This window comes from Limanda limanda, chromosome 2 (genome assembly GCF_963576545.1).
Source record: "Limanda limanda chromosome 2, fLimLim1.1, whole genome shotgun sequence".
Lineage (NCBI taxonomy): Eukaryota > Metazoa > Chordata > Actinopteri > Pleuronectiformes > Pleuronectidae > Limanda > Limanda limanda.
Window position 1 is genome coordinate 29,374,986 of NC_083637.1, and position 24,888 is coordinate 29,399,873.

The window sequence follows — 24,888 nt, forward strand, 5'->3', positions numbered from 1 at the left end:
AGTGGACTTTCCCTTTAAGGGTGAAAGATAAGTTGTCACATTTGAGAAAGAATTGCATTACATTCCACTAAAGCAGCTAAAACTATGAGGTCTGAGTGTTGTGTGTGGACGAACCACTGCAGTATCAAACCTCTATTGGGGCCTATTTTGAGAATGATTACACCTTTAACGTGTTTACATGTTTCAGAGGTTGGAAGGGGCCATTCTAAGTCAGGAAAGGGTCCTACAATAACATTGAGGGTCACATTGTGTTTAAAAGTGCAGGTAGTGCACATTGGTTTAGCCCTCCCCTCCCCACAGCATACCTTTTATATGCTCAGCACAGGCCTGGGGCTGTATCATATGGAAGTGGTATTTCCAGGAAAATAAAAACCCTTTGAAGTCACTGTGAGAATGTGTCTGATATATAGCCACGCACATGTATTTACTTATACGAGACACTTTATATTGTCAGTTAATGCTCCAGGTATTTGCACCTCAGTCTTACACTTGACCTCACTGAACTTAAAGAAATGCTGCTGCGATAAGATCAAGCCAGAGCAAGTTCAGATTCTTCTGCAGGAGCAACCACACACACACACACACACACACACACGCACACACGCACACACGCACACACACACACACACACACACACACACACACACACACACACACACACACACACACACACACACACTCAGAGAAAGTTTGTTTTGATGAAGCTGTCTGTTTTTTAATGAGCACAACACTCTTGTGAAGTGAACACACACATGTTCACTTCACAGATTTCTATCTTAACTCTATAGTATGAAACCCCGAAAGGTTGTGTTCTACTGGACATAACAGACGTAAATCTCTCCTGGAATCAGGTTTAAACTAACTGTCATCACAGTAGGAGTCAGCAGGTCTGAAATCTCCTGAAAACATCTGGAGAACTGCTGGTCCCTCATCAGTCAGTTTGCAGCTGCACGAAGGGTTTGTCTTTCTCCACTCACCTCGAGTCAGTTTTCAGGAAATCCTCCGGCTGGGCTCCATGAAGAAACGCTCCCGGTGGTTGCTGTTCTGGGAGGAGCGGGACACCGAGGGGCCGGTGTCAGCGGTGGATTACATGGCTGGACTGCGGCTCCGAGACAGAGACACAGGGTTTGGATCAGGCAGAGCACCGTGAGACTGGAGGAGGAGGAAGAGGAGGAGGAGGAGGAGGAGGAGGAGGAGGCTGCGGTAACATGATGCCTCCGTCTGATTGGCTGAGGAGATGATGGCGAGTTTCACCTTTACTTTTAATCCCGTTATGAAATCTTGACAGTCAGAGTTTTGATTTATTGGTGTGTGTTCTCGACCAGTTCTGCAAATTATAGAGCTTCCACCCAGCATGAGGTGGAACGTTATATAGAGTACAACATATTATACAGTACACATACAGTGTTATGGTGGAAAGGGTTTCATGAGAGGCCTTATCCAGATGTTAGAATGGTCACAGCAGCATGTTAAATATAAGTACAATTATTGTTAAAAAGCAGGCAAACATAAATATCTGAATTGTTGTTTGTTCCATACACAGTCTCATCTTGCAGTAAAGTGAGCCCTCATGTGTGAAGCCAGCCGCCCCTCGGGGTTTTTTTGCGCGTCTACTTGTGGCTTTACGGTAAAACAGGTTGAAACGGCCAAAAATTACGAAAAACACAACTTTATTTTTTTGGATTTTTTTTTTTTATCTTAATGGCGTATCTGCTCATGTCAATTATCATGTATTTTAACTGCAAATTAAAGGGCAAGTCTGTAAAAAAACAAACAATGTATACATAATGTAACCATATTTGGAAGCTGATTAAAAATATTCCTTGAGAGGTTATAAGTGACTTCGAGTGGATTCTTGTTCATGGTGTCTCTGACTATTCTGAGGTACATTTTTGTGTATTTTTACTGCAGAATAACTGAGAAAATTAAAGGGCAAATCTGTAAAAAAGGACCAATGTATTCATAATGTAACCATATTTGGAAGCTGATTAAAAATATTCCTTGAGAGGTTATAAGTGACTTCGAGTGGATTCCTGTTCATGGTATCTTTGACTATTCTGAGATACATTTTTGTCTATTTTTTAGGGCAGAATAACAGAAAATTAAAGGGCAAATCGGTAAAAAAGGACCAATGTATTCTTAATGTAACCATTTTTGGAAGCTGATTAAAACTATTCCTTGAGAGGTTACAATTGACTTTGACTGGATTCCTGTTAGTGGTGTTTCTGACTATGCTGAGATAATTTTTTGTGTATTTTTACAAAAATGGTTACATTAGGAATACAATGGTCCTTTTTTACCGATTTGCCCTTTAATTTTCTCAGTTATTCTGCAGTAAAAATACACAAAAATTTATCTCAGCATAGTCAGAGACACCGTGAACAGGAATCCACTCAAAGTCAATTGTAACCTCTCAAGGAATATTTTTTATCAGCTTCCAAATATGGTTACAATATGAATACATTGGTCCTTTTGTAGAGACTTGCCCTTCAATTTGCAGTAAAAATACATAATTAACATGAACAGATACGCCATGAAGATAAAAAATAAATAATCAAATGAGAGACTTTAACTAAAATATAGTTGTGTTTTCGTACTTTTAGGCGCTCCGACTATCTATACCGCTTTACCGTATGGGAAACCAGTAGACGCGCAACAAAAACCTGAGTGGTGGCTGGCTTCCCATATGAGGGCTCACTTTACTGCAGTAATTTCTGACATCTCGACTGATTAATAGGTCCCGTGCTTCGGGCGTAATGAAATCTGTCAGCACAAATGCGACCTAATGTTCATGATTATGTTTCTATCAGTGTATTGGTACGGTCTGTGGGCTCAACAGCCCGTTTCTGTAATTAAGGAATAACTGAATTTCCTGAATAGAGATTTTGATTACCAGCTATAATATCGTAACCACCCAGGGTAGATTTAACACAAGCTTCGAGACCGTGAAACAGTGTTAGTTATTCTTGTTAAGTCACAACTCTGTACGGTATCAACTGTGTTTCAAGAAAAAGATGTTTTACTGTATAGACAATATCAATGAGAAGAACTACCCTACCCATGATTCTCTTGTGAAACAACGGGCTACACTCGATGGTTCAGCGTTACATTATGTTTGCCACAAAGAACCATGATTACTCTTTGTAACATGCTGGAAAAGAAAAGTCAAAAGAGGTGAAAAACACTATGAGGTAAAGTTTAAGAAGAAGCCCTGGGAATCTTCAAAAGGGGATAATTTGCATTGGTTTATGGGAAACGTATGTAACTACACTTAATAATGTAGGCTACACAGCCTTCCACCTTCATGGTTGCTTTCCGTTTTAAAATGTATTCACTCAGAATCAAATTTCTTATATCATGATTCATTTGGTAGCTGGTTTGCTTGGTTCGAGGGTTACAACTTTTTTGAGGATTTTCTGAAACGTCAACAAAGAAATGAAGAGGGAAATTTACTATTGGAGCGAGATCCATTTCTAAAAGTGGCTCGATACTGTTTTATGCTCTACCTGACCGAAAAAGGATGCCAGTCTCTTCACAGAGGCGTTCATGTTTTTAAGTTACCTAGAGGCCACAGTCAGTTCTCTAGGTATTCAGCTCCACCAAAGATGCCACTAAAAAGGACCTATCACATTTTTTATCGTAGATTAAAAGTTTACAAAGCTATTTTGATAAATATATTTCATTAATTGATAAATGTGGTCACTTGGGGGCAGCATAAGCTGTAAACACACCTTCATAAAGTTGTTATGGTAAACCAGTTTGTCTACACACTCAAAACAGCAGCATTAGCTTTGATTTGGAGTATACTTAAGTCAGTTCAGTTAAATGCTAAACAGTGTAAGGCAGCTCGTTGCTAACTTTATTACCAGTTTGGCTCAAGCTTTATTGCTGAAAACCTTTGCCTGAGGGTCGTGGGAGTAAATCACTGAACAATAAACAACTGTGCAGGCCAAAAAAACATCATTGAGATTGAACGATTAAAGCCGAGGGAGGAAGAGCTGAGTGATCACTATCTGTGGCTCCATGGTTACGAAGGACGTCTTTGAGGTTACATATTGTCATTTAACCTAGTGTTGATGCAACAACATTAATTAACGCAGATTTAATACGCTTTTGTGTAGCTATACTGTTTTCATAATTATAACAAATGACACATGATTTGTCTCATAGAAATTGGTCTATTAAGCATCAACATATGTTACAACTTACCCTTTAAAAAGGAGAATTTTAGGAAAGTGATCCTGAGATTTAATCAAAATATCCAATATTATGAATATGACAGAAATGGTAAAAATCAATCATACCGGTGCTATAGTAGTGTGTCTCAAATAAAATAGGAAAGGAAGATGTGCCCAACCAGAGTATCACAAGTCCAGCTCATTAACACATGGGAAAACGAAATGTGCATGTAAATCAGTTTATTGCAAGAAGACCACTGGGAACAAGGCAGATGATTGTGTCTCACTCTGGCTCTGAGCTCCAAGCCCAGAGGTCCTCATCAACAAAAATGAGGATTTACAAACAATTCAAAAGACATGAGCATAAAACGACATGAATTAGCTGAAACTAACTGTTTTAGGCCTACATTCTAAATACTGTATATATCTCAAATACAACTGCTCAGTTATTTAAACATCTGTGTTTATAATAGCATATCCCTCTGATATGTACAGCATAATCAAGACAGTGCCTTTTTGATCTGGGAGATGCATTAAAATTACACACAAAATAAACTGAATTCTGAACAAGGCATGCAAACCTTCCAGTATTTATCCCTATGAAGCCTACCTGAAATTACATCCATCCACTTTTTACAGTTTGTGTAAAATAACAGCCATCTCTGAGGGTGTAGCACAGCTCTACAGCGCTATCTTGTGGCCGCAGGAGGAGCATCAACACCTACAGAGGAGGCTTTTAATTATTAATAAGCGATTCCATCGACATGGGTATCTTTCAAGGTAAAATTAAAATGAAATAAAAATACACATATTCCACATTTTTTTGAACACATGCTGAAACAGAGTGGCAATACTGTTGACAAAGGTGGTTCTTTTATGGCTCAAATACAAGCAGGAGAATGGCCACAGGCGTTGATTTTGAAGCCTCAAATACAAAAGATGGCACAAGAGTTCAAGCCCTGTGTAAGAGAGGTGAAAGGTTAAAGCTTCATGTGCAATTAAAATCCTTTTTTACCTGAAAGTGAATCTTTGACATCACTTATTTAACATGCACAGGGATCAGGCTCCTACCTATGTTGTTAAGACCAGTGATAAAGATCGCAATTTCTCTCCATGTCAACTCACCCCGGCCGCGTGTCATCTTCAAAAACCACTGTGTTTGCACCAATATACAAATGCGGCAACATCTTTTCAACTATACAAAACTTATAAATTATGAAGTTCTAAGATCTTAAATATAAACAACATCAAGTCAGTTTCCAGTACTTGAATTATATATTAAGTACAGCAGTACATACAGCTCCATCAACAAAGAGTGGAGAGCGCTCCATTTAATACACTGTACATGACCCAAAGGGCTGAAACTGTAGGGTTAGACATGATCTTTGAATAAATTAATTCATAAATAAATCATGATTATGTCTTCCCAGTAACAGTGGTTTCCTTGGTTCCCCTCAAGATTGTGACACACACACACACACACACACACACACATACAAACTTTGGACAGCTGGACATTGCACTGACTTCCATTCATTGTGGATGGCCTAAACCCAAACCCTTAAACCCTTGACCTTACCTCAATTAAGACCTTACCCCTGATATTAACCAGGACCGATCAGAAATGAAGTACCTCGACAGCGACACACATAAACACATACACAAACACACACACACACACACTGACACACGCACACACACAGGACTAAAATCAACTCTTAAGTCCAAATCTACTTGACTCCTCCTGTTCTAAAAATACTTTTGGCTTTAAGAAGTAACGTAAGATTCAACTCAGAGACTTAAAACTAACTCTTTAATACAGCACAAGAGGTCTACTGTCTAGAGGGAGCTTTAACTTTAGTAGTTACATGTTAAGAGTACCTGTAGACGCCTTGCAAAGATAGATTATCTCTAATCCATAAAGTGACAGTGCTGGATGTCATACCCAGGGAGATCCCTTTCTCATGTGGGTGTATTAAAGAACAACAAAGCCCACATCTACTTGGATATGTCTGTAGAGATACAAACAAGAATAGACTCTATGTGAATAGTGTTAAATATCTAGATTCTCTCTGACAGTGCAAAGCGCAACTGTACTCGTGGCTATTACAGCATGCTACGCTGGCTGGTGCTGAGCAGGGTGAGTGTGTTACTGGCAGACAAGACCACTACAATAAAGCATACAATGTTGTTACTGTTATCGGACCAGTCAGCTTTGCAAAACTGATCCAGTTGTGCATAAAAGAGTCCTGTATATCAGCTCATATTAGTACTTATATAATCCTCAAATATTTACAGAGAAAGACAGTTTTTACTTAAAAATACCTTAATTGTGTGCTTATATCCAATCTTGTACAAAGAGTAACAAACAATCCAGCTAAAAGTCGCTGTACGCGCAGGATTCCTCTCTTTCCTCCAGTCAGTCAGTCAGTTACAGTAGCAGCTTCTTCACCAACAGTAGCCTAACAGTCGGTGTTAATACAGTTACGTTCTTTCCCGCCAACCTTTCAGTTCATCAGACGATTGGCAGCAAACACAGCTGCTGGGACTTTCTCTCCACGCCACCACTCCGGTCCCCAAAAAATTCAAAACCTCCTGTGTCCTCTCTCTTGTGTGTATTGCACCAAAGATAAATCATATATATATATATATATATATATCTATTTGTCTATTTGAAAAAATAAATAGTAAGACTTGGTTCCAAGGTGCCAAAAAACTGGAAGCCAGGTGAGAGATCCTCCATCAGACAGAGGAAGAAGAAGTAGAAGAAGAAGAGGAGGAGGAGGGAGGTCAGTGGATGTCCCGGCACGTTGGGAGGTTGACGAAGATGAAGACGTTGAACTCGATGAGGATGGAGAAGCACAGGAAGACGGCATACATGACGAGGCAGACCAAGCCCAGTCGCCAGTCCAGAGTCCATTTGTTTAAATGGACACCGATAACCTGCAGGTGGAGAGATGGAATTAGAGAGAGAGTAGGGTGCAGAAATAAACAGGGGAGGAGGTCAGCACTGCAGGTGTTTGTTGCTTTGAACATTCTGAGAGATGAGCTTCACAGAATTTAAACCGTTCTTCCTTATATATATATATATATATATATATACTTTTGCTCCCACACCACAGTATTCGGGGCCAGTCACACATATGTGAATGCGAAGCGAATATCGTAGGTCAAAGTTCCCCAAAGTTGAAGTCAACACAAGCCACGCTGCTATTTGCCTTGTAATAGGAAGCACATTTTTTCTTAACCTCCTTGCTCTCACAGATTGGAAGTGAACAGAAGGCAAAGGTTAGCTGCTTAAACATTCACAAATGTCTGAGTGGGCCCTTAGGGCCCTCATGGCAACTGGCATCTAATCATCAGGATGTGTTTTTGCCAGGATGACCTCATTCTGCAAAGTTGTAAATGTATACTTACTGTGAAGAATACTGAGGCAAGCAAGAGTCCAACAGAGAATATGAGACCTCTGCTGCTAAGATGGATCTGTAGAGACAGACACAGAGTGTTATTCTTTGGTATATTAAAGTATTTTTCGAATTTCTTATTGCCATTAACTGGCTTTAAAATCCAAGTTTATAAACAGTCTGCAAATAAGGACATAAGGCAGATGCTGTTGTCCTGTATGTTTATCCTGATCCACACAGAATTACACAGTGTTTTTATTCAGTTGGTTGAATGCACTAACTGTAAGTTGCTTTGGATAAAAGAGTCAGCTAAATTTAATGTAATGTAATGTAAGCGACTGACTTCGATTTAATCTATTCTGAGATAATTTCCCTTGTGAGGAAAGTTATCCACACAACGATAATCAAATACAATTTACTGGAGTAAGGTGATCAACTCTGCAGTGCCTCAACAGATAATGTGTAGGTGTTCTAGTACATAACAGTAACAGTGAATTACGCCATGAGATTAGTGTTCCTGTTCTTCATGAACACTTTTCTGTTCTACTTGGTGAGGAAACACTCACGATGGAGCCGTAGTCGATGCAGAGGGTTTGCAGCGCCCAGGGCAGGCCCAGACCCACCAGGATGTCAAACACATTACTGCCTATGGAGTTGGAGATGGCCATGTCTCCCAGACCTGAGGCAAAGAGAGAAGCACTGTCAAGGTCTGTCTGCAGTCACAGGACAAGTCAGTAGTGACAAGCAATAGTCTGCTGTGAACAGCCACTCCTTCTTTTCACAGCATTCCTGCTTCGCTGAATGAAAATTCCGATTTCTACTTGTCTCATCAGACTGTGTTGATCCCTGTGTGTGTGTGTGTATGCACCTTGCCGTGCAACTATGACACTAGCCATGCAGTCGGGGACGCTGGTGCCTGCTGCCAGGAAGGTGATGCCCATGATGACATCAGGTATACCAAGCGTGAAGCCGATCACAGTCACCTGAAACCAAACAAATGATATCTCATGATACAGTCTTTTTTATGTGTAGCTCATTATTAAATAAAACCATGAAAAGACCACCAACTTTCAATGTGAAGTCACATGTCAGAGGTGTTTTAGAAATGTTTTACGCCAAGTTTACAACATGCTAGGAAACGTTACTGGCCCTGTTCAGACTTGGTATTAATATCCTCACTGAGATATCCCATCACAAGTGTTAAGTGCATCTATTAACATCTGGCATTGCATCCTGAATGTGACCACTTGTGATTGGATCTCACTTCCACAGTCTATATGCAAATAATGATTTATTATTATGATTGATTCTGTGTTCCTTTATTGCCCAAACTCAATAAAAATAATGTGGAAAAAAGAGAATATCCACATCCACATATGTGTTTGCGTGTGTGTGTGTGTGTAAGTTTGTGTGTGTGTGTGGGTGTGTGTCTGTCTGACTGGACTGACCATCCAGACCATGATGTATGAGAGGCCAGCGATCCACATGGTGGCCGTGAAGAAGGACACTAGGAACCATCTCTCCCAGCGGCGCTTGGCACAGTTGGGCACGGTGAGGAACAGGAGCAGGGACAGCGGCCACATGGTCAACCACATAAGTTTATTGCACGCCCCAGCTGGACAAAGACAGGGAGAGAGTGGATAACAGACAATCAAACATTTAACCATATCATAATTTTATTTCTAAACGTCATCTGTGACAAACGTACCTGGAATTTTGAACGGCACCAGGGGGCCTCTACTTTCATCTTCTTCCTCTCTTTCCTCGTCGTTCTCATTGTTCTCATTATCCTCATTTTCATTCTCCGTCTCATTACCAGACTCCAGCAACTGAAGTCTGCATCTCCCATTCAGACCCTGCTCGGTCCCGCCCATCCCATTCTCCAAGCCCCGCCTCCCCTGACTCCTGGCCGCTGAGTCTGAGTCGCCATTGGTGACGCGGTTGACTCGAGTCTCTGAAGTGTTGATCACTCTTTGTCTCTAGAAGGGATAACAGAACATAAAGATATCAACACAAGAGATGTGGACATGACTAGTGCAGTGCTCATTGTAAACCTGTTATTCTCTTGTCCTGTGTTAATGCTCTGGAGCTGCTTCAGAATTAATCCTTGTCATTAGTGAGTCCTCATCACACAGTTCTACAACATACTGTCTCTTTTTATTGTTTGTGTGCTGGATGATGTGTGTACAGCTTTTTAATAAACTGCATAAAAGGTGAATTTGTGTAATTAATGTTCACGTATGTAATTAATATATAAGTCTAATTGCTCTCCTTAACAGCTGTTATGTGTTCAAACACTGCATGTCAGCTGATTCAACAAATGTGCTTTTGCTTTGAAGACAAATTTCCAAACAGGGATGATTCTATGGATGTGGTTGCCATATTTGTATGGATGTGGTTGCCATAACAGAGATCTGCACCCGTCTGTGTCAGATATAGTGAAATAAAAACAATCAGATTATACAAATTATCTGGCTGTGATTTAGACCAATAGTTTGACCAAGTTGCAGACCACTGCTGTAGTTTATCTGAGGATGTTGAAGAAGACATGTATAAAGCTACTTGCAGCCTATGAAACCACATAACTCCAGGTAATATAGCGTGCCTGAGTCCACGTATAGGTTGGTGTGCATGTACCTCAGTGATGAGCATGCGGGAGGCCATGGTGAGACGGGTCCTGGGGGAGAAATGATTGGTGATCATGATCCTCATGCCGGCCTCAGAGAAGGACAGCTGGTGGGGGTATGCACACAGCAGCTCATCCACCATCAGCACTGATGGCTTACAGTGGAAGTTAGCTGGGAAGAAATAACACACACTCTTTATCTGACTGCTCAGCTACTTGTTGACTGTGAGACTAAAAACCAAATGCAGTCAAACTGTTTCCCACCTCCAGTTATCTAACCTAACCTAATAACTTGTGTTAACTACATGAAGGACCACATCTGAAACATAACATCCAGAACAACATTAGTTAGTCTTGACCTATTATCTCTTCACGATTGGAACTCTCTTTTACCAGCGTCCCTACTGTTCAAAATGCTGTTCAACATTATCCGACAGATGGTCACATATTACACCTATCCTAACCTCTCTGTACTGGCGCCATGTTTATTTTAAATATTTGGGGCTCACATATGGAGCCCTACATGCCCATGCTCTTTTTTTCTATTCATATTTTGTCATATATCTGCTCCCATTGTGGATTTTATCTGACCCTTTGACTGAGTCTCTGTGAACGATGCAGTATAAATAAACTGTATTTACTGACACACCCTAAGCTAAGTCAAAATTCATACACCTGTTTGGCATGCTTATATGCTGAGTAAGCTACTGATAATTTTATATCATTTAACGATTTGTCTCTGCAACGGTTTCAGCAAGACCCATTCACTATTCCATCTTGTTTGTATGTAAAATATGCTGTAAACAAGTAACACAATAAGCCGGTATCAGGTACATACTATGGTACAGTGAAAATACAGTGGATATAAAAAGTAATGCCAGGCTTTTGTGATGTAAAAAAATTACACCAAGCTAAATCATGTCAGAACTTTTTCCACCCTTTAATGTGATTTATAATCTGAACAGTTTAACTGAAAAACAAACTCAAATCTTTTAGGTGCAAAAAATGTAAACCATAAGTTTATGCATATTTTAATTTCTACCATGTCAAACTTCTCCACCTCAAAATGTCAGGACACAGTTCTAATTTGTTCAATAAGTTTCACTTTTAGATGTGATCGCAGCAAGTTTCCATGTCTGAAATGTACAGAAATCCACACTAGCTCTGTGTGAAAAATCACATGAATAACAAGATTCTCCTTTTTACCTTCAAGGCTCTTTCTTACCTAGCACCTCCGAACCTCTCTGACCTCCCTTATACCTACTGACCTACCCCTACTCTTCGATCTTCCTCCTGACCACTTATCCACTATGGGGTCTCCAGTCTTCAGCTGTGCAGGCCCTCATCTCAGGAACCTTCCCACAAGGCATCTATGACTTTATCCCCACTGTTTTTGGATTGTTGGTATATAATTAAGGTGTCATTGAGGCGCCCATAAATTTACATTTATTATTATTAACTCCTTCCTGTCTGTTGACACAGGCCAATATTTACCACCAATCCATTTCCTCTGCTGATCAATGGCAGCTGCAACATTAACAATGTCAGCTGTAGCTACTTTCTTTCCTTCAAGGACAAACATCACTCGCAAGCTGAGTTACAGTAAGACATGGTGACAAGGTCCTGTCCCAGAGGTGTCTATGAGCCCAGACATCAGGCTACTGTGGGGACCATTTGTGACGCTGCACATTCAGACAAATCCAGCCTGGCAACCCTGCTGAAGCAACTGCCACCTGCTACCCCAGTTGTCTGTGTTGCCTCCTCAGCACACCCCCAAGGAACAAGTTAGCAGGGTCACTTGTTCTCACCGGAGGCAGCAGTCAGAGCATCAGACACAGAACAAGCTGACGGAGCAGGACGTGCTGAGGAAGGTTGGAGCCAGCACCTCGCACCCCTCTCTATTCTGGTAGCTGCTGTTGTTGTGCCCCAGAATTTGCCTTATCACTGAGGGCAGAGCGGCAGCTGCAGACATTAGAATCATCAGTGAAAGAGCTTGGTGGCTAATACAATACATTTTTACATTTGAGTAAAACCACAGAGGTATTCCACCTCTTTCTGGCGGCAGACGAGCAATACAGGCAGTAAATAAGCATGACCATCATGTATCCCTGGTCAGGGTTTTCTTCAGACTATGCACTGGGGGCAATTATCCCCCCTCTCAGGATAACTTGATTGTCTCCACTGAAATAATCCCTCTGCACCAGACTGCATACATCTACCATCACCCGGTCCACCAGGAGGACTCATAATATTCTACTGCATCATAACATTCTTCTGTGTCCTTGGTCTGAAGAGTCATAATTAATCAGCCAAAGAACCACAAAAAAGAACAAAAGTACTTTTTGTCTTAACTCCTCTAAAACACTTAGGTTTAGGACACTGGCTTGACCTCTGCAGCTGGTCTGTGGCTTGATTTATTGATAGAAGAGCAGAAGGCCAAACCTTGCTGTTCACCATTATACATATGGGATGTTTTCTGACCAGGGATAGCATAAGGGATACGTATGTAAAGCTCCACACACAGGGGGCACTGGGACTTTTTGTCGGAGAGTGTGGACGAGCATTAGCTGTGAGGATCAATCCAGGACAAGATGTACAGAACTTATTCAGTAAAGCCAACCTTCACTATCTTTTCACGGAGAAGAACAAAAATAGATGAGTGGTGGTGCCCCTGCTGCCTTTATGCAAATGTCATTGCATCGAGATGAGCAGCTAAAACCTGCAAAGCCCTGTTAGAGGGCAGTGCCTGAAAGAAATAGAACAGTTTGTGATACCTTTCTTGAGCAGGACTGCAGTAGCATCACACGTGACATTGTCCTCCAGATCGGTGCTTCCTGTCAGCCCATTGGCCAGACTTGAAGAGCTCTTCTTTCGACGGTCAAAGTAACGATGCGCCCGGCCGTTAAACCTGCCAATGACAAATCAGTTAAAAAGGAACGTAGCTTTTCAAAACTAACAACTACTTATCCATCCAGAATGACACTCACTTCATCATGAGGATGTAGCCAGCATACATGAGAATCAGGATAAGGGACTCCCACCTGCCACAAAAACACAAAGTCAGTCCAATGTGCACTATAATTCAGTGCAATCATCAGGATTCTACAAAACACATACGTACCAGCAAACCTTCTCATCGTAGATAAACTGAAAAATTGAAGAAAAAGTGGAAATTAGGTGAAGGAAGTGAGTGAATGTTAAATGAAATCTGCACCTCTGCTCCACTAGAGGGCGCAAGCAGTCCAGAGCCCAGAGAGGCAAAAAGAGGCCAAAGCTCGACCTTCTGGTTTCATCCCATTTCACTTAGAGAAAGACTCTGAAAGCAGCTTTTTTAACTCTCCTCCGTAGCTGCGTGCTGCACATATAATAATATTGATGACCTTGTGACACTCATTTTTAAGTTTGAGTGTATAACAATAATCATGCTGTATATGCTGATCATGTATTTCATGAATAAAAATCATAATCTTCAAAGTACCTCAATAAATAGAATGGACTACAATGTATAGTACAACCCTTTGAAGTATAATGTTGCATCAAATTCCCACTTACCTCTACAAAACAGATATACTGAAATACTTAAATGTACTTTCTACCGCTTCTCCTTTTCAATTCATACATTACAAAGTGTCCCTCAACAAACGCACAAGTGTTTTGATGTTTTTGAGTATACATGATTTCTTCCCGTTTCTACAGTGAATAAACGGCATATTTGAAACCTGCAACTGACAAGATGTATGATGGAAACATCTTCAGTCTGTCTAGATTCTCACACTACACATGCATGTTTTTTGCCCAAAAGATGTGGAGGATAGCTGTGATGGAAATACTGCTAAATCATACCTGCATATTTTATTGACTTCCTACAATCTAATTAATACTGCTGAGGTGAAGAGTATGGAAAAGTAGGAATGGATACAATGGTTAAGTGGAAGCATTGGTAACTGTGCATATTTCTGCAGTCACAACACTCTTCCCACTTCCTGTGTCCTGTATCTTTTCATGTGAGTCTACAAACTCTTACCGCGATGAGGGCCAAGATAGAAAACGTGTAATAAATGGAATCTCGGAGTAGAGCCCAGTGAGAGAGCTTCACGGCCTGTGAGAGAGAGAGAGAGAAAGGAGAGAGAGAGAGAGAGAGAGAGAGAGAGAGAGAGAGAGAGAGAGAGAGAGAGAGAGAGAGAGAGAGAGAGAGAGAGAGAGAGAGAGAGAGAGAGAGAGAGAGAACAGAGATGAAGCACAGTTCACGCCTCTAACATCATTACCATACTAATGTAAACAGCGGAGCTCTGAAGTTGACCTCCTGAATCATTTCACAGTCAGTGGAAAAAGCCAATCGCAAGGTGCCATCCTACATAGAAAAGGTGCCCGTGTGGTTATCGACTTTATATAATCAGATACAATGCAGGGGCCCACAATGCAGTGACTAACGCTGGAGCACTCTCCCACACAGCCCTCGCACTATATACGCAAGTGGAAGGTCAGGAATCACATCTTGAACGTGCCACTCCCAGCCGTGGAAGCGTTTGCTGCTGCGAGGCAGAGGGCAAAGATAGAGCATAACAAGGCTCGAAATGTTTGCTTGTGCTCTGTTTCACTGTACAATCGTTCTTTGTGGCAGGGACCTGCTAGGAACAGCCAGCCAAAGGTAATAAGCAGTGGTGAGGTGCACTGCTTGACCTGAAGATGGTTTGACTGCACCCATTCCCTCTGATCCACATCACACTGCCTTCTCCCTCATTATCTCCCTGTGATTACATAATGCACAATCTGGGATTGCATCACTGTTTGGAATCCGATGCATATATTTTTTCAGAGCAGAGATGTTAGTCTTGTTCTCTCCTTATGTTCATGTCCCTGGCACATCAGCTAACATCAGAGAGAGGCTGCACTTTATTATGTGGCTTTGTATCTCGTGCACAATATCGAGGATGCAAAGCAGAAAAATCCAAGACCCGTTGTTCCCAGAGAGATTAGCTGAGGGTGTGGCATGATTTTTCCTTATCCTATTTCCACAAGTAAAAAGGATGATGTAACATCTACATTTCACTATTTGTTGAACACACTGAAAAAGGAAAATATGAGCATTGACATTTAAATCCCCCTATCAAAGTCTTTCTTAAATATGTACATCAGTCACAGCTACAACTTGTGACAACATGACTCATGTTCATCTCTCTATTCGATTTTGTGTAGTAACAGCACAGGTTCTGACTCATGACTTTTCAGGTGAACGGCAGTGAGAAATAGTGAGAAAAAGAATTTGGGCTCCAGCAGTACCAAGAAGGAAATCCCTGATACAACCATTAATAGATTTCAATACAACCTCAATACACAGATAATTAAACAGAAGTATTTATACATCTTCTCACAGTGAAAGCTGCTTATAAGTAACACAGTTTGAACATCCAAACAATAAACATCTTTGAAAGAGGAATGGCCTTTTATTTAAAGTTCAGGAATACTACCACTTCTTTTATATCTTGTGGCTTACACGTGGATCACATTACCTCTGAACTTCAGTGCATAGAGTCATACATGCATAAATCAACAGTGTGAAAATGTGTCCTAAGTAGTTCTGCATGAACATGTGCATGTATGCAGGAGCACTTCCTACCACTTTGTGTTTATGTGGCTGAATATGTAAAGGGCACATTAGTTAAGCTGTACTCTGAAAATGACACCAGGTCAGTGGCAACCTTGGCTGTGACATCATACCTGGCCGGCGAAGAAGCCACACACACCAATGATGCAGAGGATGTTGAAGACGGCTGAGCCCACAATGGTCCCTACGCCGACATCGCCTTTGGTGATGAAAACCCCTGGAGAGAGAACAAGCCGACACACACACACACACACACACACACACACACACACACACACACACACACACACACACACACACACACACACACACACACACACACACACACACACACACACACACACACACACACACACACACACACACACACACACACATAAGCAAGCACAGATATGGAAAAAGAAAAGAGGAAAATCTTAACAAATGAGTCGTTGATTCTTTTCAACACAGTCTATGCAAAATAGGATTTTTATATAAAGGATGAAATAATGTTGTGTGAGAATTAAAGCTCAGAAGTAATCATTTTTGATATTGTTGTTTCACTCAGAATAACAGTGAACACACCTGTGATGAATGAAAAAAACTACATATATGACCATTACTCAACAGCAATGCTCTACTACTGTAATGCATCGATTTAAAAGGCATGTCTATTTCCTCCCTGACACAGCTACTGCATCGAGCCTTGCAGTTAGAATAAAAGCAGGGGAAGAAAGCGAGGGGTGGATGCAGTAAACACTGTACCTATGACTGACGTGAAGAGCTCAGGAGCCGAGCTGCCGGCGGCCATGAAGGTGGCGCCTGCTACGTCCTCACTGAGATCGAGACGCTGGGAGAGAGAAAAGAACAGGAGACTAACATGAAGTGGATTTTCCCACAGGAAGTAGTGGCTGCAGTCAAAACATTTTAGACACGTTTTAGCTGATCTGTCACTGAGTTGATCCTTACGATCCACTAAAAGCTTTTTTCCTGCAAAAATATTTCTGCTTGCTTTTCTAGTTAATCTGTGATCTAGTGATATATTGTATAAAACGTTGACAAAATTTCGTTAATATTTAAATAGACAAACGTTAAGTTATTTAGGTACATGAACAAAGCCTTGGAGATGAGATTTCAGTTGTAGTTTTCTTTTCCTGCAGTGAAATCCAAATTGTATTTGACATTTTATGTAACATATGCTCCCTGAAATTATAGATGTAAATACACAACACTAGGATCAATGTTGTTCTTTGAGATCTGTATGTGTAACCAGGAGCAGTGTTACTCAAATATATTAAATGAGCACAAAGACAGTAATAGTTATATCGTATGAAAGTATAAAGTCAAGAGATTTTCCCGCAAGCTTTCCCTGACTGAAATCTGGGGGAAAGTGAGAAAGGGAAGTTAGACTTGTTTGTTGAACCAGCGAGAGGAAAAAAGTCAAAATGACTCATTACTATTAAACCTGGTCGTTTTAATTTGAAAAAGTGTGCTGCATTATACCTCACATATCTTCTCCATGGAGGGGACGAAGTAGTCATCACACACCAGAGCCAGGGCACAGAACATGTAAATGGTCTGGGGAGAGAAAAAGACACAGAAATATAGTGCTGATGTTTACCACCTTTCACATCTTCTTCTGCTTTTTATTCTATTTTGAGAAAACCCCATTAAATTAAAATGATCATGAAAAAAGGAAACAGGTCTAATTGAGGCCTACAGAGTCGGAGAGCTGATCCCATGCAAATGCAGTTCACTACATTAACGGTCATACATAAAAAATTCACAAATAACATAAGCATACAATTTACATTTTAAAAAAGGTGGGTTATTTTTCACATTTAATACATTCTGGCATTAAAACGTTAACACTGTATCAGTTACTATATCAGTTTCTCCTACTCACATGTAGCCTTTTCTCCTATTGAAATGTACTGTCTAGATGGATAGAACAAATAAGTAAGGACCTCTGACATTAAATCAAAACACCCTCACCCTTTGTTTTTTTGTTTTTAAAGATGCTCACACCTTAAAACAAAATATGGATTTTCTGTCATCTCACTTTCAGGCAAAGTATCCACAGTTTTAAATCTTATATCTTTTGATAATGTCTCTAACATTAAGCCTTGTGGAACACCACTAGATACCTTCAATACAATTTCAAATGTCTCCCACATATAATCCCCTCGGCAAGACTCATTATAACTGTTTTCTTTCCTGGCGTATCATTTCATAAACATCCTCCGCATTCAAGCTTTCCTTGGCATCACATTGTTCACACAATACAATACACTGAGTGGCCTCGAGACAGGGAAGCAATGAGAGAGAGAGAGAACTTGCCAGGTATAGTGACGACAGACTGACTGGAAATGTGTGAACAAAGGAAACACATGACTACTCTTACAGTTATAATTTATTTTCAAGGACCTGCTTACAGCAAGAATGACATCGGAAAGAATATTCCTTCTTCCTTTTGTGCTCAGAACCAGCAGTTCTTCTACTTCCTGTTTCTGAAAGCAAGATCTGTGTGTGTGACTGTGAGTGTGAGTCTGTAGGCGTGCCATAAACCAAAAGGTTCGTTCATTCAGGGCAAGCAAACGGTCAAAGGTCACCATGTAATCCTGATGACTGGGTTTAATCTGGATTCTGATGTAGGGTTGAGAGAGTGAAATGAAAGCAGCCCTTATCAACATCTTAAATCTACTGTAACTGGGTGTCAGGATGTGTGTGGCTATAGGTGAGTATACAAGTGTACTGCATATGTTTTTTGTGTGCATGCAGAAATGAAAGTCCTTAAGAGTTATGTTTATGTTTCTGAGAGCCAATCTCCTGTGAGAAGTGATGATGCCAGTATTAATGAGTGTTGCAGAAATGGGGGTCAGCAGTATACATAAGCTGCCAAGACATAATCAGCGGAAAGTAAAATACTGTGATATTAAAATTCTGAAACAAAGCTTCAATGCAAAACGTTTACAGTTTTCTGCCTTTTAGCTGAATCCAATACAGGAAGCATACTTGATCATTGAGATCAATGAGAATCTCTGACTGCAGCTTCACTTAAATGGTAAATTGTTTGTATTTGCATAGAGCCTGTTTAGGCTTGATGACCACTCAAAGCTCTTTACAGAACAGTTTTCCCCATTCACCGGTTCACACACATTCATACTGTGCATCTATGTGCAACACTTTCTATATCACACATCACCCATTCACTGCCAGGGGTGCAGTATCTTGCCCAAGGACACTTCAGCATGCAGAATGCAGCAGACTAGGATTGAACAGCCGACCTTCTGGTTGAAAGATGACCCGCTCTGTGGCTAAATCACGGGATAATACAACAGAAAGGCAGCAGCATCAAATCCATATTTTAAGCAGCATCCCTGATCTCAGACCATATGCTGCTGTAATATCAACAACATCAGCCACATGGTGACATGACATCTGTGCTTTAATTTTCTTCAGTGGTTTTTAAATAGCATTTTCAGACCAAACATCTTGGCTTCATGAGGACTTACATTTTTATATTTAACAAGTAATTAGCATAAAATAAGTATTTATTAGGACTCTCAAGTTTAAAGTACGGCTCAGGTTGAAAGAGGTCAGTACATTATTATGAAGCCAGATAAGTATGATGTCACGACACAAGTCACGACCAGTAAGTCCCAATTGTTCAAACAGAATAATAATGAATTAAGTTTTTTTTTAAAATAACTTTAAAATATAAATTTTTTAAATGTAGAAAATTTCGCACTGAAACTATAGATGGGTACATTTCGATAATCGAGTAAATCAAGTCATTTATATAAATGAAAAACATGTCTGGTCTATAATGTGTGAATTGGTTTTCACTAGTTTATTATTACCTTATAACATTGTAATTATTTTGTTTATCTCTTTTGACTGTTGGTAAGGCAAACCACACATTTGAGTGTGTAGCCTTAGACTTAGACTTTTTACAAATTGAAGGACGTAACAATTCATGGATTATTTAAAAAAACAAAACTGATTAATTTGGGGAAAAAATAACCTGACTCAAGGTCTACTCCCTGGCTTTTCAACTTATCTTCATCAGAACTTAATTTCGCTCTAATGTCAAAGTGAAAAAATGCATTTAAATGCTCCTGGAAGAGACTGTAAGGGAACGTAGAAGTCAAGTAACAGTTTACTGTTCCTAAGGTCAGGAATGAACTTTGACATCAAACAGATTTTATGATATTTAAACTATTATTTGTGTGTGAATTCTTTCATTTTCTAAACATGGGCAGCTCGAGAGTCTGCATCACCACATCTATATAGTAAACTATACAGTAGTACTGCAGGTATTACCCCTGATTGATCTTAAAAGCAGGGAGCCTGCTGTTCTCTCAAAGATAAATACACAAACAGCAGCTATAAAATGACAGAGTACACTATATTAAAGGTTAGACATCACAGGCACAAAGCTGGTGATGATATACTGTATGTTTTGTGTATATCTAAGCATCCAAGAAAAGGTTACTTTTATTTGCCCTTCTCCTGAAGGAAAAGGCTAACTCAGAGGGTGGCTGCTCCGTAAGTAGTGACATTGCCTATAATGTCAGACGTGTACTGGTAAAATGGCCCTACTGAGGTTCTTAGTGCTCGGTTTATGCACAGCAAAGTTCCCTGGAGATGTTGCTCTGCTGGCATGAGCTTCCATTACAGTCGGCTCCCCAGAGACTAGCAGCAGCAGCACAACACAACATGGGCCATGCGCTGGAACACCGTGCATGATTTGTTGCGGTCATGTTGGAGTGACAGCAAAATGCTCCGTCGAAGCCTCGGCCTTCACTTATTGACCCCCCCGCTGGGCCGCGCCGGAGGGGAGAGGAGGAGAGCATCATGCTGCTGATCCACATTCTTTCCTGCTCAGCCAGCGAAGATGAAATGTCTTGCACCACTTGTTCATCCTTGCTTTGGATGACAGCAGCACTCATCCTATGACTTTATTAAAAAACGGGAACCTGAGAGGAGCCATATTGTTTTAATTGAACACATTAACTTCTGTTTCCAGGAGACTAGTTGTATTAATCCTTTTGTAGATTTAGAGCTGTGCGAAATTTGATTAAATGCCTCAATCATCATCATTGACCATTAACCAGACCTCTGCTGCACACTCTCACTCTCAGCTTGAGGTAGTGTCATGAAGCTATATGGGTACTTAGGCTGCTGCTTGTATAACACACCAGATTATTTAACTAACTGTATGGTCTAGTTGCATTGTAGAAAATTTACGTGTCACATTTTGACAAGAAAGAAGAATGTGTGGAATAATTCAGATGATATCGCTGGCTCTTCTGCAATGATTATGACCCCGTTAGGAGTTTGAATACATTAAAAAAAAATTACTGGTCTTATCTATACTGATCTATATTTTATCATAAAATCAACAAATCTCCTGATTAGACAAAAACAACAACAATTTAGTCGATCTATCTATACTCTCCTGTAGTTTCATCCAAAAGCTAATTAAAGAGAGGTAAATAGTGCATTTGGTGCATGTTTGGATTATTTACAGTTGTGCATCACTACACATTTGCTGTTCTCAAAAGTATTTGAGGCGTAATGACAGTGTGTGTAGGAGTGTATTGAAATACACTACAGTGCCAGTGTTCCTGTTAATGAAGGAACATGTCACCTCACTTTGTGATGTAGTTTTAATAGTTTAGAATAGTGGAGGAACACTGCACCAGGTCATGAATACACAGATAATTTATGGGATATTAGCCAGATTATTGACAATCCACTGACCAAACCTTTTAAGAGTGATGTAACGTCTTCTGCTAAAAAAAAAAAAATACAGGTCATTTGTGCACTTAGACACAAACCGACATGTTGACACACGTGCACATGAATGCAGTAAATGCTCCGGCCAACTTACACACAGGACATGCAGGGCCACGGCTCCTTCTGTCCGCTCCTTGTTTGTGAACAGGTCTGTAGGGAACTCGTGCAGAGCTGGAAGGGACAAAAACATGGCATTAGACAAATTCATAAACGGTTTGTGAGTTTGCGTGTGTGTGTGTGTGTGTGTGTGTTTCAGCAGAGCGTTGCACGGGGAACATAATTCCAGTGCCCGGAAGGGAGGTCGACCATATGAGCACAGAAACCCATTGGACTCATGTGTACTGACAAGGAGCCTTGCCCAAGTGAGTGTGACAGTCTAACTGTGCCCATCCAGGGACCGTGTACGATTCCTCAGAGAGCAACCAGAGAACACAGAGGAACTGAGGGAAAGTCAGCGTTAGGAGACAAAGTGAGGGCAAAGAGAGGCGAGGGAGCATAGTATAAATAGAGAGACATTTAGGGGACATTCGTTGGGAAGTAGGGTGGAGGGAGAAAAGGTGATGGAAGTTCAGCTGATATCCGCACAGGACTCCACATCTCTGCATGGGAATGTGAGCACAACTGAGCAAGAGAGCGCAACTGTGAGCGAGTAAACAACGGGGAGAGCAGGATAGAGGGGAAAGTGGAAAGTTGGCAGACGGTGGGAGTGTGAAGGAAGACAGAAAGAGGTGAAAAAGAGGGGGTTTGGCTTTTAAGGGTGACTGGAGTTATTCCAATCCCTCTCCCTGGCTTTTGACTCGCCTTCCTCTCCCAGCCCCACAGTCCTGCTAACCGGGACAGGCGCTTTGGCTGCCAAGAAGTGTCGCAGAACCTGTGCCTCTCGTCCCTAAAGCATCGAGTCGTCCATGTGATCATCTACTGCACACGACTCAGGAGCCCATTCACAGGCCACTGCTAACATCTGTTGCATATTTCAGCACACTCACTATTCCCTGGGAAAGACAAGCGCTCTGCATCAGGCGCAGAGCATGTGGTGCAACAAATGGCAACACGAGAATTCAAAATGTTTTATTGACCAGCACAGTAAACATAGAGGAGCTATTCTTGGAGATCCCCAGGGAGAGTAAAATGACAAACATGATACATTTACACACTGAGGAAGACATACAAAAGACATCTGAGATGCTGATAATTCAGAGGACAACATGCTACTAACTCATACATGCTACTTTTTCAGCTGATTTCTGTGTGAATGGTGAATATTGTGTTTGGTTCTGTGTTAAATGTAATTATACCCAGAGAGAGATATCTTGATCTCAGGAGATCTTCCAAAGTAAAGGGTAAATAAACAAACAAACAAAGTAAAAATAAATAAAAACTTGATATAAATTGGTGAAAATCCCAGGGCGTCTCATGCATACAACATGAGATTAATATTAGATGGTTTATCGGATTAAGACAAACCATTGCAATCAAATCATCCACGACACACATGGCGGTGTAAGTCAAATTTTTCACAGCAGGATTTTGAAGAGATGAAGGTAAGTCATTCTTAAAGAAGCAAAGCACAGTGGCGCTATGAGCTAAATGCTAATGTCAGCCTGCTAAAACACTCACAACCAGAATGCCTACAGGCAGATGTTTTACAGATAAAGTTTACCATGGCTACCATAGGCATGGTAATGCGAAAGTGTATGCTCCAACACTTTTTTGTGAAGTTAAATAATATAAGACTGACATTTCAATTCTAGAGCCATACTGGAGCTAAGGAACTCCTCTGCATCATTCACAATCACACGAGTGGCAGGTAGACTAACCATGAGTGGGAGACAGAATGAAGGGAAAAACAAATTTATGAGATGGTGAAGTTCCTGTGGTTTAAAGTTACACCTCCTCTTGGTCTTATAATAATAATAATACATGTTATTTAGACAGCACCTTTCATACATAAAATGCAGCTCAAAGTGCTTTAATATAATAGAATCAAAGACATGAAATAAAATCACATTAGAAATAACACGGGACTCAGGATAAATCAAAACCATCAAACTAACAAAAGGTAAGGTAATAAGTAAAAAAATAGAATACAGACAATGGTGTTCAAAAAAGAAGATCAAATTAGAAATAGGTCTTGAGTTGTTTCTTAAAACCATCAACTTTTATAGTTTGTTTTTGGGATATTGAGCAAGCCTGAGGTGGAAGACCTGAGGCGAGTTTGGAATGTGCTGTACCATTAAGAGACTTATAAACAGGTAAAATGTTTTTAAAATCAATTCTCAGTGATGGAAGCCAGTGTACAGTAAAGATGCTAAAACCGGAGTAATGTGATCTCTTTTCCTATTTCTCGTTAAAACCCTGGCTGCTGAATTATTTCAGTCTCAACTCCCTCGCAACATGATGCAGAGATAAATACAAGAAGAAAGAATACTTCCCTTCTTTCCCACTGTTTTCTCCATTCTGCCCCCTCTCCTTGTACTCTTTTGACCCATTTGCATCCTCAGTATCTCGCTGTGTTTGAGTTGCTGCAGTCTTCCTGCACTGTTCTACTGCCATAACTTCTTAAGCCTAACACAATGCAGAGCAGCCTGTAAAAAGCCACAGAGGGTACAGAGCAGCAGGGCAGAGGGCCATCTCGCAGCGACAGCTGGATGTGTTTAATACTGTTGCAGGCCTGTGTTCCATCGCTCAAACTCAGTCAAGCCAAAATGCCATGCTAATGTGTGAAGAGAAAGAACAAGAAGCTCACGTGATACGAATTAGAGCCCAGTGTGGATGTAAAAGAGACCCAAACAGAGAAACTGCGATAAAATCAGCAGCACAAGTGATACATTATTAGAATGTAAGATACGACTGACAAAGAAAGATAAAAAAAAAATATATATATATATCTATCTAAAAGATAATAATCATGAAGCTGACTGTGTCCTGAAGTCTTCAAAGAGACGACAGCTATGGTTGAGGGGTAGAGCGGTCAGCGGAGGTTTGATCCAAGTCTTTCCCATCTGCATGCCAAAGTGTCCTTGGGCAAGATATTGAAACCCATATTGCCCCTAATAGAAAAAGTGCTGCCCATAAATGCATTTTATGAATCTGTGTGTGTGAATGGCAATACACTGTACAGTAAAGCACTGAGTGGTCATCAAGACAGAAAAGCTTGATATAAATACTAACCATTTACCATTCACCAAAGAGCCTGCAGATACAACCCATCTACAAATGACTGTCCCAAGGACGAGAAACCCAGGAGACCTAAGTACACCTGAGAAACAAGAAGAGACAAACCTACTGAAG

At 40.6% G+C, this 24,888-nt stretch overlaps 2 protein-coding genes across 3 annotated transcripts in view; both read right to left on the reverse strand.

Annotated features, from left to right (window-relative positions):
- The window catches only part of LOC133023685 (ras and Rab interactor 2-like), a 40,241-nt gene extending 39,160 nt beyond the window's left edge, over positions 1-1,081 (reverse strand). For both annotated transcript variants that reach the window (XM_061090759.1, XM_061090767.1), the window contains exon 1: positions 978-1,081. The gene's annotated coding sequence lies outside the window, so the exon portion shown is untranslated. The remainder of the gene's footprint in view (positions 1-977) is intronic.
- Positions 1,082-6,968: 5,887 nt separating this feature from the next.
- The window catches only part of LOC133025891 (sodium/potassium/calcium exchanger 3-like), a 41,319-nt gene continuing 23,399 nt past the window's right edge, over positions 6,969-24,888 (reverse strand). The window contains exons 3-17 of the mRNA XM_061092685.1: positions 21,692-21,768; positions 17,296-17,370; positions 16,558-16,642; positions 15,927-16,030; positions 14,233-14,307; positions 13,330-13,355; positions 13,196-13,249; positions 12,983-13,116; positions 10,220-10,380; positions 9,291-9,561; positions 9,031-9,197; positions 8,451-8,565; positions 8,149-8,261; positions 7,596-7,661; positions 6,969-7,121 (exon numbers count right to left, since the gene is read on the reverse strand). Of these exons, the coding sequence (XP_060948668.1) occupies positions 6,969-7,121; positions 7,596-7,661; positions 8,149-8,261; positions 8,451-8,565; positions 9,031-9,197; positions 9,291-9,561; positions 10,220-10,380; positions 12,983-13,116; positions 13,196-13,249; positions 13,330-13,355; positions 14,233-14,307; positions 15,927-16,030; positions 16,558-16,642; positions 17,296-17,370; positions 21,692-21,768 (1,676 nt within the window). The remainder of the gene's footprint in view (positions 7,122-7,595; positions 7,662-8,148; positions 8,262-8,450; positions 8,566-9,030; positions 9,198-9,290; positions 9,562-10,219; positions 10,381-12,982; positions 13,117-13,195; positions 13,250-13,329; positions 13,356-14,232; positions 14,308-15,926; positions 16,031-16,557; positions 16,643-17,295; positions 17,371-21,691; positions 21,769-24,888) is intronic.